Raw genomic sequence first — 17,776 nt, 5'->3', positions numbered from 1 at the left:
TTCACATTCAGCCTCATCTCCCAAAAAACGTGCAAAACACAACATGGTTCAGAAACTGGAGACATATCCGTGGAAACAAGTGTGAAATTCTAGAGGCCAAGATGGTGGACATTACAGGGGGTTACGAAGAGAACATCCTTGCGGAACCAAGGGAAAAAGGAGATGTGGAAAATCAATGACACTGAACCCAAGAGATTGTCCAGGGCGGGGGGGGGGGGGTGGGGGGGGGGAGAAGAGGAAGAGAGAACGAGAGAGAAACTGCTCCCTCCCAAATAAACGCGCTTTGACATAAAGCACAAAGTACATTCCCCGTGAATCTTAATCAACATATATCCTCGTCATGTTGTTATTTTTGACAACAGGGCAGCACGGTAGCACAAGTGGATAGCACTGAGGCTTCACACCTCCAGGGTCCCAGGTTCGATTCCCCGCTGGGTGACTGTGTGGTGTCTGCACATCCTCCCCGTGTCTGCGTGGGTTTCCTCTGGGTGCTCCGGTTTCCTCCCACAGTCCAAAGATGTGCAGGTTAGGTGGATTGGCCGTGATAAATTGCCCTGAGTGACCAAAAACGTTAGGAAGGGTAATTGGGTTACAGGGATAGGTGGAAGCGGGTCGGTGCAGACTCGATGGGCCAAATGGCCTCCTTCTGCACTGTATGTCTGTTCTAAAACACTTAGTTGCTTGGCTAGATTCCCAGTAATTGCATGGGCTCTTAAAATATTAGCTTAATCAACATAAAATGAAGCTCATGCACTTTCTAATACAAACGCACCCTGCGTCTTTCAAACAATGTATGACACAGTTTAGATTGCCTGGTACAGAAAAACATCCAAATTTAAGACGGATATTTCACACACACACACGATTGTGAAAACTTACTTTAATTTCAATTTGTTCCTCCATTTCTTTATTTTTGATTGCAGTATATTCTTTTTCAAGTCTGCAGGACAAAAGATCACAACTGAAAGACTAAATAAATTTACATTCTTCAGATTCACCATAAATGACCATTTATTCCTCATCAGCTGAGGAATTATGGGCCAGGCTTAGAGAACCCCAAAGTGTTTCATGGAGTTCACCTGACCCACAACTTTTACTAGATTGTGGTCTGGGGAGCACACGGCCCACTCTACAGGTGTGGGGCAGCAGAAATGGAAAAGTATTTTTTAAACCAAAACAATGTGTATTTTATGAACTCAAGTTAACCTTTTTAAAACATAGTGAACAGCTTAGCAACCATTAATTCAAATACAACCCCCAAAGACTACAACACTAAGTAAACCTTTAAGCTTTCCTTTTAACATCCATACGACTTAAAACACCTCTTACCAGAAGCACATTATGTTTACATTCACTACTGAGAACATTTATAATTCTGAATTCACCAAATGATCAAGAGATAGTCTTTTGATGGCAGAGAGAACTGCAGTACACCTGCTTGGTCTGGCTACAGCTCCAACACTGAAAACAAAACTAAAACACACCCTGCAGCAAACAGCCCAAAACAAAAGTAAAAAGCTGACAGACAGCCCATCTGATGCTGACATCACTACAGTAGTAAACACCCATTTCTAAAAGGTACTCTCACTACACATATTTATATACACACCCATTTATAAACACCCATTTCTTAAAGGTATTCTCACATGACACCTCTCCCCAAGAAAAAAAATAAACCATCAACTTCAAGATGGTTTCATTTTTCACCTTTTCACTATCCTTTAAGAAATGCACACAGTAAATATACTTTTTAGTTTTAAAAAAACACACGCGAACAGGTATAATAATATAGGCCTTTTTTTTCCTTCTTTCTCCAACTGAAATCCATCATGATTGATAGTCTCTTTGGACAAGAAGGTCTCTGCACGATCCATCCATTTCTCTACACCTCGGCATTTCTCTTTAAAGTCAGATACTTTAGTTCAATCTGATCACAGAATCCCTTGCAATTCTCCAACACAGGAGCATTGGTTATCACAGCTTTCAGGCAGTCAAATGCCTGTTGGAAGTCTACTATCCACTGAAAGTTTCGACGTTTCTTCAGCAAGTCCGTCAGTGGAGCAACCACGCTACAAAATCTTTGCACAAATGTTCGATCAAATCCACTCGTGCCAAGAAATCTCATTATTTCCCGTCGTGTCGAGGGTATCGGAAACTCCTCAAGGAAAGTGACTTGGGCTTTTCCAGATTCACTTTTGGCTAGGTTTATCACCAAACCCGCCTCCTGAAGATGATCGAATAACTCCATCATATGTTTTAAATGTTCTGTCCATGTCTGGCTGAAAATTACCAGATCGTCGATGTATACCACACAATTGGGTAATCCTGAAACGACTTTGTTAGTTAACCGTTGAAATGTGGTTGGGGCGTTTTTCATGCCAAATGGCATAACTTTGAATTGGTATATACCATCTGGAGTCACTAAAGCTGAAATCTCCTTCGCCCTTTCGGATAAAGGTACCTGCCAGTAACCTTTAAGTAAATCCAATTTAGAAATAAAAGCTGATTGTCCCACTTTCTCAATGCAATCCTCCAACGTGGGATAGGATAAGAGTCCGTTCTTGTAACTGCATTAACCTTTCTATAGTCCACACACAACCGTTGGGTACCGTCTGGTTTAGGTACCATCACTATGGGTGAGCTCCACTGGCTGCAACCCACTTCAATTATGCCATTTTTAAGCATACTTTCAATCTCTTTGTTAACCGGTGCCAATTTTAAAGGGTTAAATCTGTATAGATGGTGTTTGATAGGAACAGCTTTTCCCACATCTACATCATGTATAGCCATTTTAGTACTTTCCAATTTATCTCCACAAACTTGCCCATGTGATATCAATAACTCTTTCAGGTCAGTTCGTTTTTCCTCTGGAAGGTAACTCAACAATTTATCCCAATTTTTAAGAACATCCTCGTTTTCCAATTTAATTTGAGGTATGTCAGATTCCAAGTCATCTGGATTTCGTTCGTCATTTTCAGTTAGAATCATTAAAACCTCCTCCTTCTTCTCTCCTTCCCTTTCAAAGTACCTTTTAAGCATGTTCACATGACACACTCGGTGATTCTTCCTTCTATCTGGTGTTTTTACCACATAATTCACCTCACTTCATTTTCTTTCAATCTGATAAGGTCCACAAAGCCTAGCTTTTAAAGGTTCACCTACCACTGGTAACAACACTAAAAACTTATCTCCACTGGCAAAACTACGAACTTTGAATTTCTTGTCTGATACCCGTTTCATCACATTTTGTGTAACTTTTAAATGTTGTCTAGCCAATTCACCTGCTCTATTTAATCGTTCCCTGAAATTTGACACATAATCCAATCATGTAATTTCCGATTTCTCAATCACCAATCTTTCCTTAATCAATTTCAGTGGTCCTCTTACCTCATGACCAAAAATTAGTTCAAAAGGACTGAATTTGGTTGACTCATTAGGTGCATCCCTAATTGCAAACAGTACGAATGGGATTCCTTTATCCCAATTCTCTGGATAATCTCGACAATACGCCCTCAACATTGTCTTTAATGTCTGATGCCACCTTTCTAACACTCCCTGCGATTCTGGATGGTACGCAGTTGATTTAAATAGTTTTATTCCTAAGCTATCAAAAACTTCTTTGAATAATCTTGAGGTAAAATTTGACCCTTGATCCGATTGTATTTCTGTGGGTAGTCCATATCTAGTAAAGAATTCAAGTAACTCCTCCACAATCTTTTTAGCTGTAATATTACGTACTGGAATGGCCTCTGGAAACCTAGTGGACATATCCATTACAGTCAAAAGGTATTGATTCCCACTTTTTGCTTTAGGAAGCGGTCCTACGCAATCAATTAGGACCCTTGTAAAAGGTTCCTCAAATGCTGGAATGGGTAGTAGGGGCGCTGGTTTTATCACTGCTTGAGGTTTCCCTATCACTTGACATGTGTGACATGATCGACAAAATTTAACTACATCTTTATGTAGTCCAGGCCAATAAAAATGTTTCTGGAATTTAGCTTGAGTTTTCCTTTTTCCCAAATGACCTCCCACTGGTACCTCATGTGCAACTCGCAACACCTCCTTTCTATACCCTACCGGCAATACCACTTGATGAACTTCTGCCCACTTTTCATCTGCCTGCATATGTAAAGGTCTCCATTTTCTGATCAAGACATTACTTTTACGGTAATAACACTCTGGTATACACACGTATTCCTCTTCCGTATTTGCTTTCTGATACATCCGTTTTATTTCTACACCTTTTTGTTGTATCTCCGCCAATTTTCCTGAACTAAAAATATCCGCCTCATCCTCCACCTGTTCTTGTTCTTTTTCAACCCTCTGATCAAAAATCGTTTCTGATAATTACACTTTAAGTTCATCTTCACTCTTTGATTTCTCCTCTTGTCTTAACCTGTGACTTTGCGACCTTGTTACTACACAATCTGGAAAAATCCCAGGATATTCGTCCTTCAATACTTCAGTGGTCTGATTTTCCACTGGCTTATCAACCACAGTAGGCATCACTCCCACCTGTGATCCAGCTATATCATTGTGACCCAAGATAAACTGTATTCCTGGACAAGATAGTTTCTCTATTACTCCTACTACCACTTCACCACTCTTCACTGGACTTTCCAACCTTACCTTATATAATTGAACACTACTACTCTCACCCTGAATTCCACATATTAACACCTTTTCTGGCAACATTCTTCCCAGACTACATAAAAAGTTAATATTTTTAAAACATACAGTGAACATCTTAGCAACCATTAATTCAAATACAACCCCCAAAGACTACAACACTAAGTAAACCTTTAAGCTCGGGGAGGGGAGTCAACTCAGGCCAATTTAAAAAGAGCAACTTGTAACTCACTCCCAGTGAGTCAGAGAAGACACAGCCAGAGTGAGACACAACCAAGAGTGAGTTTGAGAATTTGAATCTAGGTGGCAATTCGAAGCTGGGTGGGGAGGAGGTGCTTTTTATCCCTGGTAAGTGACTGGCAAGTAGTTTTTCTTTTCATTGTCTAATTTATTTATTTTTTCTTTCGTTTTTTTGAATTGTAGTTGTATACGTTTATAGAACATAGAACATACAGTGCAGAAGGAGGCCATTCGGCCCATCGAGTCTGCACCGACCCACTTAAGCCTTCACTTCCACCCTATCCCCATAACCCAATAATCCCTCCTAACCGTTTTGGACATTAAGGGCAATTTAGCATGGCCAATCCACCTAACCTGCATGTCTTTGGACTGTGGGAGGAAACCGGAGCACCCGGAGGAAACCCACGCAGACACGGGGAGAACGTGCAGACTCCACACCGACAGTGACCCAGCGAGGAATTGAACCTGGGACCCTGGCGCTGTGAAGCCACAATGCTATCCACTGTGCTACCGTGCTGCCCTGTTTACCTAAGGTCTAAGACATGGCAGGAGATCTCAGACCCGTGTCATGCTCCTCGTGTGCGATGTGGGAGCTCAGGGACACGTCCACTGTCCCTGGCTCCTTCACGTGCAAGAAGTGTGTCCAGTTGCAGCTCCTGTTAGACCGCATGACGGCTCTGGAGCTGCGGATGGACTCACCTTGGAGCATCCGCGATGCTGAGGACGTCGTGGATAGCACATTTAGCGAGTTGGTCACACTGCAGGTGAAAGGTACTGAGAGAGGTAGAAAATGGGTGACCAAAAGACAGAGAAAGAGTAGGAAGGCAGTGCAGGTGTCCCCTGTGGTCATCTTCCTGCAAAACAGATATACCGCTTTGGATACTGTTGAAGGAGATGGCTCATCAGGGGAAGGCAGCAGCAGCCAGGTTCATGGCACCGTGGCTGGCTCTGCTGCGCAGCTGGGCAGGAAGAAGAATGGCAGGGCTATAGTGATAGGGGACTCAATTGTAAGGGGAATAGACAGGCGGTTCTGCGGACGCAATCGAGACTCCAGGATGGTATGTTGCCTCCCTGGTGCAAGGGTCAAGGATGTCTCGGAGCGGCTGCAGGACATTCCGGGGGGGGGGGGGGGGGTGAACAGCCAGCTGTCGTGGTGCATATAGGCACCAACTATATAGGTAAAAAACGGGACGAGGTCCGACAAGCTGCATTCAGGGAGTTAGGAGTTCAACTAAAAAGTAGGACCTCAAAGGTAGTAATCTCAGGATTGCTAACAGTGCCACGAGCTAGTCAGAGTAGAAATGTCAGGATAGATAGGATGAATGCGTGGCTTGGGAGATGGTGCAAGAGGGAGGGATTCAAATTCCCGGGGCATTGGTACCGGTTACGGGGAGGTGGGGCCAGTACAAACCGGACGGTCTGCACCTGGGCAGGACTGGACCCGATGTCCTCGGGGGGGGGTGTTTGCTAGAGCTGTTGGGGAGGGTTTAAACTAATGTGGCAGGGGGATGGGAACCGATGTAGGAAGTTGGAAGGTAGCAAAACAGGGACAGAAACAAAAGGCAGTAAGGGGGAAAGTGTAAGGCAGAGAAGCCATAGTCAAAAATCAAAAAGGGCGACAGTACAAGGTACCGTGACTGAGGGGAGCTCAGTGAATAGGACCAGTAATACTAAAAGGTATAAAACGGGAAGTAAAAACATTAATGGGAAGCGACGCTGCAGGTTGTTACATGAAGATATGGGTTCAATGACAAGGAAAATTAGGAAAAAAGTTAAGAGGAAATATAACTTAGGAGAGGTTACTGATCGAGGTGTTAAGATTCAAAACAGAGGTAAAAAAGCCAACATAAGTGTACTTTACCTGAATGCTCGAAGTATTCGGAATGAGGTAAATGAGTTGATGGCGCAAATCATCGTCAATGACTATGATTTAGTGGCCATTACTAAAACATGGTTAAAGGATGGTCACGACTGGGAGTTAAATATCTGAGGGTATCAAATTATTCGGAAGGACAGAGTGGATGGTAAGGGAGGTGGTGTAGCTCTGTTATTTAACGATGACATCCGGGCAATAGTAAGGAATAACATCGGTGCTATGGAGGATAAGGTTGAATCCATTTGGGTGGAAATCAGGAATAGTAAGGCGAAAAAGTCACTGATAGGAGTAGTCTATAGGCCACCAAATGGTAACATTATGGTGGGGCAGGCAATAAACAAAGAAATAACAGATGCATGTAGAAATGGTACAGCAGTTATCATGGGGGATTTTAACCTACATGTCGATTGGTTTAACCAGGTCGGTCAAGGCAGCCTTGAGGAGGAGTTTATAGAATGTATCCGTGATAGTTTCCCAGAACAGTATGCAATGGAACTTACGAGGGAACAAGCGGTCCTAGATCTGGTCCTGTGTAATGAGACAGGATTGATTCATGATCTCATAGTTAGGGATCCTCTCGGAAGGAGCGATCACAATATGGTGGAATTTAAAATACAGATGGAGGGTGAGAAGGTAAAATCAAACACAAGCGTTTTGTGCTTAAACAAAGGAGATTACAATGGGATGAGAGAAGAACTAGCTAAGGTAGACTGGGAGCAAAGACTTTATGGTGAAACAGTTGAGGAACAGTGGAGAACCTTCCAAGCGATTTTTCACAGTGTTCAGCAAAGGTTTATACCAACAAAATGGACGGTAGAAAGAGGGAAAATCGACCATGGATGTTGAAGGAAATAAGGGAGAGTATCAAATTGAAGGAAAAAAGCATACAAATTAGCAAAGATCAGTGGGAGACTAGAGGACTGGGAAATCTTTAGGGGGCAACAGAAAGCTACTAAAAAAGCTATAAAGAAGAGTAAGATAGATTATGAGAGTAAACTTACTCAGAATATAAAAAGATAGTAAAAGTTTCTAAAAATAAATAAAACAAAAAAGAGTGGCTAAGGTAAATATTGGTCCTTTAGAGGATGAGGAGGGAGATTTAATAATGGGAGATGAGGAAATAGCTGAGGAACTGAACAGGTTTTTTGGGTCCGTCTTCACAGTGGAAGACACAAATAACATGCCAGTGGCTGATGGAAATGAGGCTATGACAGGTGAGGACCTTGAGAGGATTGTTATCACTAAGGAGGTAGTGATGGGCAAGCTAATGGGGCTAAACGTAGACAAGTCTCCTGGCCCTGAATGAATGCATCCCAGAGTGCTAAAAGAGATGGCTAGGGAAATTGCAAATGCACTAGTGATAATTTACCAAAATTCACTAGACTCTGGGGTGGTCCCAGCGGATTGGAAATTAGCAAACGTGACACCACTGTTTAAAAAAGGAGTTGGCAGAAAGCGGGTAATTATAGGCCAGTGAGCTTAACTTCGGTAGTAGGGAAGATGCTGGAATCTATCATCAAGGAAGAAATAGCGAGGTATCTGGATGGAAATTGGCCCATTGGGCAGACGCAGCATGGGTTCATAAAGGGCAGGTTGTGCCTAACTAATTTAGTGAGGACATTACCAGTGCGGTAGATAACAGGGAGCCAATGGATGTGATATATCTGGATTTCCAGAAAGCCTTTGATAAGGTGCCACACAAAAGGTTGCTGCATAAGATAAAGATGCATGGCATTAAGGGTAAAGTAGTAGCACGGATAGCCGATTGGTTAATTAATAGAAAGCAAAGAGTGGGGATTAATGGGTGTTTCTCTGGTTGGCAATCAGTAGCTAGTGGTGTCCCTCAGGGATCAGTGTTGGGCCCAGAATTGTTCACAATTTACATAAATGATTTGGAGTTGGGGACCAAGGGAAATGTGTCCAACTTTGCAGACAGCACTAAGATGAGTGGTAAAGCAAAAATTGCAGAGGATACTGGAAGTCTGCAGAGGGATTTGGATAGGCTAAGTGAATGGGCTAGGGTCTGGCAGTTGGAATACAACGTTGACAAATGAGGTTATCCATTTTGGTAGGAATAACAGCAAAAGGGATTATTATTTAAATGATAAAATATTAAAACGTGCTACTGTGCAGAGAGACCTGGTGTGCTAGTGCATAAGTCGCAAAAAGTTGGTTTACAGGTGCAACAGGTGATTAAGAAGGCTAATGGAATTTTGTCATTCATTGCTAGAGGGATGGAGTTTAAGACTAGGGAGGTTATGCTGCAATTGTATAAGGTGTTAGTGAGGCCACACCTGGAGTATTGTGTTCAGTTTTGGACTCCTTACCTGAGAAAGGACGTACTGGCACTGGAGGGTGTGCAGAGGAGATTCACTAGGTTAATCCCAGAGCTGAAGGGGTTGGATTACGAGGAGAGGTTGGGTAGACTGGGACTGTACTCGTTGGAATTTAGAAGGATGAAGGGGGATCTTATAGAAACATATAAAATTATGAAGGGAATAGATGTGGGCAGGTTGTTTCCACTGGCGGGTGAAAGCAGAACTAGTGGGCATAACCTCAAAATAAGGGGAAGTAGATTTAGGACTGAGTTTAGGAGGAACTTCTTCACCCAAAGGGTTGTGAATCTATGGAATTCTCTGCCCAGTGAAGCAGTTGAGGCTCCTTCATTAAATGTTTTTAAGATAAATATAGATAGTTTTTTGAAGAATAAAGGGATTAAGGGTTATGGTGTTCGGGCCGGAAAGTGGAGCTGAGTCCACAAAAGATCAGCTCGAGGGGCCAGATGGCCTACTCCTGCTCCTAGTTCGTATGTTCTTCTGTCCTTTCCGTTTTAACATCCATATGACTTAAAACACCTTTTACCAGAAGCACATTAGGTTTACATTCACTACTGAGAATATTTATAATTTTGAATTCACCAAATGATCAAGAGATAGTCTTTTGATGGCAGAGAGAACAGCAGTACACCTGCTTGGTCTGGCTTCAGCTTCAACACAGAAAACAAAACTAAAACACACCCTGCAACCTGCTCAAAAACGAAAGTAAAAAGCTGACAGACAGCCCAGCTTCACATCACTGAAGTAGTAAACACCCTTTTCTTACAGGTACTCTGACTACAGATATTTATAAACACCCGGAGGCTCCTGAATTCCGGACACAGTACAAAATAAAACAATGTGCATCTCGTCACCGATTCCCTGCCGGGGGGGGGCGGGGGGCATCTCGTCACCGATTCCCTGCCGGGGGGGGTGGGAGGGCATCTCGTCACCGATTCCCTGCCGGGGGGGGCGGGGGGCATCTCGTCACCGATTCCCTGCCGGGGGGGGGGGGGGGGGAGGGGGGGCATCTCGTCACCGATTCCCTGCCGGGGGGGGGGCATCTCGTCACCGATTCCCTGCCCGGGGGGGGGGCATCTCGTCACCGATTCCCTGCCGGGGGGGGGGGCCATCTCGTCACCGATTCCCTGCTCGGGGGGGGGGGGGCATCTCGTCAACGATTCCCTGCCGGGGGGGGGGTCATCGCGTCACCGATTCCCTGATCGTCGGCCGGGGGGGGGGGGGGGGGGGCCTCTCGTCACCGATTCCCTGATCGCCGGCCGGGGGGGGGGGGGGGGCCTCTCGTCACCGATTCCCTGATCGCCGGCCGGGGGGGGGGGGGGGGGCCTCTCGTCACCGATTCCCTGATCGCCGGCCGGGGGGGGGGGGGGGCCTCTCGTCACCGATTCCCTGATCGCCGGCCGGGGGGGGGCCTCTCGTCACCGATTCCCTGATCGCCGGCCGGGGGGGGGGCCTCTCGTCACCGATTCCCTGATCGCCGGCCGGGGGGGGGGGGCCTCTCGTCACCGATTCCCTGATCGCCGGCCGGGGGGGGGGGGGGGGGCCTCTCGTCACCGATTCCCTGATCGCCGGCCGGGGGGGGGGGGGCCTCTCGTCACCGATTCCCTGATCGCCGGCCGGGGGGGGGCCTCTCGTCACCGATTCCCTGATCGCCGGCCGGGGGGGGGGGGGGGGGGGCCTCTCGTCACCGATTCCCTGATCGCCGGCCGGGGGGGGGCCTCTCGTCACCGATTCCCTGATCGCCGGCCGGGGGGGGGGCCTCTCGTCACCGATTCCCTGATCGCCGGCCGGGGGGGGGGCCTCTCGTCACCGATTCCCTGATCGCCAGGCTGTCACAACCTTTGTCACGGAGGGACTTGGAGGAGGGAATGCAGGAAGCCAAGAGGGGTGGGCAACCCTGCCTTTCCGATGAGTGCCCTGTATGAATGCCACTTTGTGTCCAAAAGGTTAGCTGGGGTTAGGGGGTTAGGCAGGGGTGCAGGCCCAGGTAAGGTGCTCATTCGGAGGATCGGTGCAGACTCGATGGGCCGAATGGCTTCTTCTGCACTGTAGGGATTTTAGGATTCCATATTCACTGCTATCTGAATTCATAGGGAATGCTGCTGTTTCTATGGTTACCAGTGCACACACTGCATGTAACATGGCTCAACATTACTGCGCAATAGACGCGGGAGTCCATAATTCAATTTACTTGGACCCATTTCTCCTCGATCTTCACCGATAAGTTACCGGAGCTCACGACGTCCTCGTCACGAAGACTGGGATCATCCGTTAAGCTGTGCCAGATGCTCCCCTGCTCTGCCCTTGCCCAACACACTATACTTCCCCATGTCCAAGCCCGAAACGTGATTCTCTATCTCATCTCCCCTCCTGCCCTCTCCATCAGACTGATAATCTCCTGATCTTTCAGCACTAGACCCACTGACGTCCCTTCATGGCTCCCATGCTAGCTGCTATTGGAAATGATTCACTCTCCTCCGGGATTGCTCCCCTCCTCCCTTTTCAAATGTGGGCCACCACTCCTCACAGAACCAAAAAACACCTTGCGTCCCTCTGCCATCATACCAACGCCCTTCACACTCTGAACCAGAGATGGATCTACTGGTATTTTCCATGGTGGACATCAGGTAAGGGAAGGGAGTAATGGAACCAAACTTCTCTGAACATCAATATTGTGCACACAGCAATTCCACAAAAATATCTTAAGGAGTCACAGGGTTATGGCCAGATCAATTAAATTGGTCTCACCCCAAAGGTCTCGAATTCAATTGCTGGTTTCTAATCACTTTTCCCTCAATAGAGAATCTCTATAGAATTTCCATTCTCACTAACATCTGATAGCAACGTTGTCACAGCAGAAATGATGAGCTTTAAACCTCTTGCTTCCTCTGGTCACTTACCTCCTTCACTATTCCAAACACTCGTCAACAAGGTGGACACTTGCACAAGGCTCGACGAGCGTGAACAACACTTTCTTTCTCTGCTCGCCCTCAGTTCCAGTGCCGAAATGGAGCACCCCATCTCCTCACGCACCGCACACAAGCCGGCGAAGGAGGGAAATGTCAGCAAGGTTGTTGACTGCATAACCGACCATTCGTAAAAAAAAAAAATCTGATCCAATCGGAAACACTATCAGATCCCCAGTTCTGAAAGTAGAATTCTCCTCGGGTTGCCTCACTCATGCCCGGCGCCAGGTGAATGTATTCTCAAGCCCCACTCCAGGGGACGGGAAGATAATCTGTCCTCACAGCACAACGCAAGAACATAAGAACTAGGAGCAGGAGTCAGCCATCTGGCCCCTCGAGCCTGCTCCGCCATTCACTGAGATCATGGCTGATCTTTTGTGGACTCAGCTCCACTTTCCGGCCCGAACACCATAACCCTTAATCCCTTTATTCTTCAAAAAACTATCTATCTTTATCTTAAACACATTTAATGAAGGAGCCTCTACTGCTTCACTGGGCAAGGAATTCCATAGATTCACAACCCTTTGGGTGAAGTTCCTCCTAAACTCAGTCCTAAATCTACTTCCCCTTATTTTGAGGCTATGCCCCCTAGTTCTGCTTTCACCCGCCAGTGGAAACAACCTGCCCGCATCTATCCTATCTATTCCCTTCATAATTTTATATGTTTCTATAAGATCCCCCCCTCATCCTTCTAAATTCCAACGAGTACAGTCCCAGTCTACTCAACCTCTCCTCGTAATCCAACCCCTTCAGCTCTGGGATGAATCTCCTCTGCACACCCTCCAGCGCCAGTACGTCCTTTCTCAGGTAAGGAGACCAAAGCTGAACACAATACTCCAGGTGTGGCCTCACTAACACCTTATACAATTGCAGCATAACCTCCATAGTCTTAAACTCCATCCCTCTAACCATAAAGGACAAAACTCCATTCGCCTTCTTAATCACCTGTTGCACCTGTAAACCAACTTTTTGCGACTCATGCACTAGCACACCCAGGTCTCTCTGCACAGCAGCATGTTTTAATATTTTATCATTTAAATAATAATCCCTTTTGCTGTTATTCCTACCAAAATGGATAACCTCACATTTGTGAACATTGTATTCCATCTGCCAGACCCTAGCCCATTCACTTAGCCTGTCCAAATCCCTCTGCAGACTTCCAGTATCCTCTGCACTTTTTGCTTTACCACTTATCTTAGTGTCGTCTGCAAACTTAGACACATTGCCCTTTGTCCCCAACTCCAAATCATCTATGTAAATTGTGAACAGTTGTGGGCCCAACACTGATCCCCGAGGGACACCACTAGCTACTGATTGCCAACCAGAGAAACACCATTAATCCCCACTCTTTGCTTTCTATTAATTAACCAATCCTGAGGGGCGAGACTTTCACACAAGCCGCTCAACCGAGAACCCGTCTGCCTCTGGTTTAGCACAGTGGGCTAAACAGACGGTTGTAATGCAGAACAATACCAGCTGCGCGGATTCCACTCCCGTACCAGCCTCCCCGAACAGGCCGGAATGTAGCGACTAGGGGCTTTTCACAGTAACCTCATTGAAGCCTACTTGCGACAATAAGCGATTATTATTATTATAGATAGCCGGGGATCAGCGGGACCCTCCCGTGCCCTGGCCAACATTCATTTGCGATAAATCCCACTTATTAAGAAAAAGGACAAACACTGGAAAGGTGGTTTAAAACGTTACGTACTTCTTCATTTTCTTCACGTTGTACTTGACCTGGTAAGACTTCAGGACCAGCTTGTCAGGACAGCCGTCAAACTGCTGTGGGATGACCTTCTGAAAGTGCTGGCGGGAGAGAGAGCGGGGAAAACATCACATCACTTCTGTACATGGGCTGGGAACAATGCGACTGGCTACAGACTCCACATTCCTCAAATAACCACAGCCTCCAATTGGCTACGTCACAGAAGAGGAATAAAGAAGTTATTCAAGGCCAACTAAACTATAATACGGATCATAGTAAATGTATCTGATGCAGATGACAGAGCTAGATGGACTTATTTAGGACCCTCTGGAACAGCTGTTTTAGCATCCCTTGCCTTTTGTAATGAAGTGGGGCAGGTGAATAAATGTTTTATTGTACTGACCCTCAATGAAGGAAAATGCTTGCAGGCTTCAGGAGAGATTGGTATCACACTAAACGGGTGTAACAGGGGATGCAGGGGGAGAGGGGGAAAGGCCGGGGGCTGCTGGGGAAAGGGAGCTGCTGGGGAGAGGGGGAAAGGCCGGGAGCTGCTGGGGGAGAGGGGGAAAGGCCGGGGGCTGCTGGGGAGAGGGGGAAAGGCCGGGAGCTGCTGGGGGAGAGGGGGAAAGGCCGGGAGCTGCTGGGGGAGAGGGGGAAAGGCCGGGGGCTGCTGGGGAGAGGGGGAAAGGCCGGGAGCTGCTGGGGGAGAGGGGGAAAGGCCGGGAGCTGCTGGGGGAGAGGGGGAAAGGCCGGGAGCTGCTGGGGGAGAGGGGGAAAGGCCGGGAGCTGCTGGGGGAGAGGGGGAAAGGCCGGGAGCTGCTGGGGGAGAGGGGGAAAGGCCGGGAGCTGCTGGGGGAGAGGGGGAAAGGCCGGGAGCTGCTGGGGAAGGGGAAATGCAGGGAGCTGCTGGGGGATGGGGGGGGAAAGGCCGGGAGCTGCTGGGGGAGAGGGGGAAAGGCCGGGAGCTGCTGGGGAAGGGGAAATGCAGGGAGCTGCTGGGGGATGGGGGGGGAAAGGCCGGGAGCTGCTGGGGGAGGGGGGGAAAGACCGGGAGCTGCTGGGGGAGGGGAAATGCAGGGAGCTGCTGGGGGAGAGGGGGAAAGGCCAGGAGCTGCTGGGGGAGAGGGGGAAAGGCCGGGAGCTGCTGGGGGAGAGGGGGAAAGGCCAGGAGCTGCTGGGGGAGAGGGGGAAAGGCCGGGAGCTGCTGGGGGAGAGGGGGAAAGGCCGGGAGCTGCTGGGGGAGAGGGGGAAAGGCAAGGAACTTCTGGGGAAGGGGAAATGCAGGGAGCTGCTGAGGGAGGGGGGGAAAAGCCGGGAGCTGCTGGGGGAGAGGGGGAAAAGCCGGGAGCTGCTGGGGAGAGGGGGAAAGACCGGGAGCTGCTGGGGGAGAGGGGGAAAGGCCGGGAGCTGCTGGGGGAGAGGGGGAAAGGCCGGGAGCTGCTGGGGGAGAGGGGGAAAGGCCGGGAGCTGCTGGGGGAGAGGGGGAAAGGCCGGGAGCTGCTGGGGGAGAGGGGGAAAGGCCGGGAGCTGCTGGGGGAGAGGGGGAAAGGCCGGGAGCTGCTGGGGGAGAGGGGGAAAGGCCGGGAGCTGCTGGGGGAGAGGGGGAAAGGCCGGGAGCTGCTGGGGGAGAGGGGGAAAGGCAGGGAGCTGCTGGGGGAGAGGGGGAAAGGCCGGGAGCTGCTGGGGGAGGGGGGGAAAGGCTGGGAGCGATGGGGAAGGGTGTGGCTCGTAGGGGGTAAATCTAAGTGGTTTTCAAAATTGAGAGATTTTAAGTTGAATAGTGAAGGCTGTTTTAGTACATCTATTTTTGCTCTACATTAACTCGCTATGTATGAAACTCCAGCATTTAATTTGCTGGCTTTATTCTAATTTGGAGCATGTTTAACACGTGTCTCTGCGACCTTGCGTGTACATCTTACTGCTCGGTCCATCGTCTGATCACAAAGTTCCTCAAGCTAATTAGCCATTGTTCCTTAGGCAGGGGCACAAGTGTGATTGGTTTTCAATAACCCCCCAATAGCGCTCCACGTCACACCAAGTGGCCCTGTTACTGAACCGCACTGAAATTGTCTTACAATTCAAACAATGGTCAAGCAATTTTCATAGAAACCTATAAAGGTCTGACAGGACTGGACAGGGTCGATGCAGGAAGGATGTTCCCGATGGTGGGGGGGACTGGACAGGGTCGATGCAGGAAGGATGTTCCCGATGGTGGGGGGGGACTGGACAGGGTCGATGCAGGAAGGATGTTCCCGATGGTGGGGGGGGGACTGGACAGGGTCGATGCAGGAAGGATGTTCCCGATGGTGGGGGGGACTGGACAGGGTCGATGCAGGAAGGATGTTCCCGATGGTGGGGGGGGACTGGACAGGGTCGATGCAGGAAGGATGTTCCCAATGGTAGGGGGGGGGGGGACTGGACAGGGTCGATGCAGGAAGGATGTTCCCGATGGTAGGGGGGGGGGGGGGGACTGGACAGGGTCGATGCAGGAAGGATGTTCCCGATGGTGGGGGTGAACCAGGGGTCACACTCTGAGGATACAGTGTTGACCATTTAGGACAGAGATGAGGAGAAATGCCTTCGCCCGGAGAGTGGTCGGCCTGTGGAATCCGTTACCACAGGAAGTAGGTGAGGCCAAAACATTTAAGTTTTCAAGAAGCAGTTCGATATCGCTCTGATGCCGAAGGGGATCAAAGGATTTTGGGGAAACTGGGATTAGGCTATTGAGTTGGATGATCAGCCGCTATCAGAATGACGGGCGGAGCAGCTCGAAGGGCCGAATGGCCTCCTCCTGCTCCCATTGTTCCAGGTTTCTGAGAGGCCAATCATTCAGGGGCGTCAGTTCCAGCAGGGCAAGGGCAAAGCTCAGTGGGGGAGAATGGTTAAACAGCGTCAGCAGGGTCGGCAAGTTTCAAAACTCCCATCGCGGCTGACCAAAGAAATCATTCACAACCTTTCAGAAGGTGAGTGGGGTTCCTCGAGCTGCCGACACTCGCCCCAGCCTTGACCCTCAGAAATCTTTCCCTGGATTCACAACCCACTGGTTCATTCACCTGGGGAAGGAGCAGCGCTCCGGAAGCTAGTGATTCAAAACAAACCTGTTGGGCTTTAACCTGCTGTTGTAAGACTTCGTACTGTGATCAAATCTATAACGCACTGTGCCGTTCTGGCGGCTGTCTGTGCACAGCTCACCAATTCTGCTTCTCCCTTCACATTATGGTTGGGAGGAGTCAAAGATACGGGGGCAGCACGGTGGTACATAGAACATACCGTGCAGAAGGAGGCTATTCGGCCCATCGAGTCTGCACCGACCCACTTAAGCCCTCACTTCCACCCTATCCCCGTAACCCAATAACCTCTCCTAACCCTTTTGGACACTAGGGGCAATTTATCACGGCCAATTCACCTAACAGCACATCTTTGGACTGTGGGAGGAAACCGGAGCACCCAGAGGAAACCCACGCACACACGGGGAGAACATGCAGACTCCGCACAGACAGTGACCCAGCGGGGAATCGAACCTGGGATCCTAACGCTGTGAAGCCACAGTGCTAACCACTTGTGCTACCGTGCTGCGGTTAGCACGGCTGGTCAGGGACCAGAGTTCGAATCCGGCCTCGGGTAGATTTTGAACGTTCACTCCGTGTCTGCGTGGGTTTCCTCCGGGTGCTCCGATAAGAGGGGCTGGTTTAGCACAGTGGGATAAACAGTTGGCTTGTAATGGAGAACAAGGCCAGCAGCGTGGGTTCAATTCCCGTACCTGCCTCCCCGAACAGGCGCTGGAATGTGGCGACTTGGAGCTTTTCACAGTAACTTCATTGAAGCCTACTTGTGGCAATACGTGATTATTATTATTATTTCCTCCCAGTCCAAAGATGTGCAGGTTAGGTGGATTGGCCAGGCTAAATTGCCCCTCAAGTGTACAGGGTTCTGCGGGTTGGGTGGGGGCCTGGATCAGTGCAGACTCAATGGGCCGAATGTAGGGATTCTATGATTGGATTTGGTGGGTGGGGAGGGTTAT

At 48.6% G+C, this 17,776-nt stretch overlaps 1 protein-coding gene across 1 annotated transcript in view; it reads right to left on the bottom strand.

Moving 5' to 3' along the window:
* LOC140403263 (EVI5-like protein) overlaps positions 1–17,776 on the bottom strand; it is a 572,353-nt gene that overhangs the window by 345,574 nt on the left and 209,003 nt on the right. The window contains exons 8-9 of the mRNA XM_072491040.1: positions 13,759–13,856; positions 880–940 (exon numbers count right to left, since the gene is read on the bottom strand). Of these exons, the coding sequence (XP_072347141.1) occupies positions 880–940; positions 13,759–13,856 (159 nt within the window). The remainder of the gene's footprint in view (positions 1–879; positions 941–13,758; positions 13,857–17,776) is intronic.

Source organism: Scyliorhinus torazame, chromosome 27, assembly GCF_047496885.1.
Source record: "Scyliorhinus torazame isolate Kashiwa2021f chromosome 27, sScyTor2.1, whole genome shotgun sequence".
NCBI classification, from domain to species: domain Eukaryota; kingdom Metazoa; phylum Chordata; class Chondrichthyes; order Carcharhiniformes; family Scyliorhinidae; genus Scyliorhinus; species Scyliorhinus torazame.
This window is presented reverse-complemented; position numbering and strand designations above follow the sequence as displayed.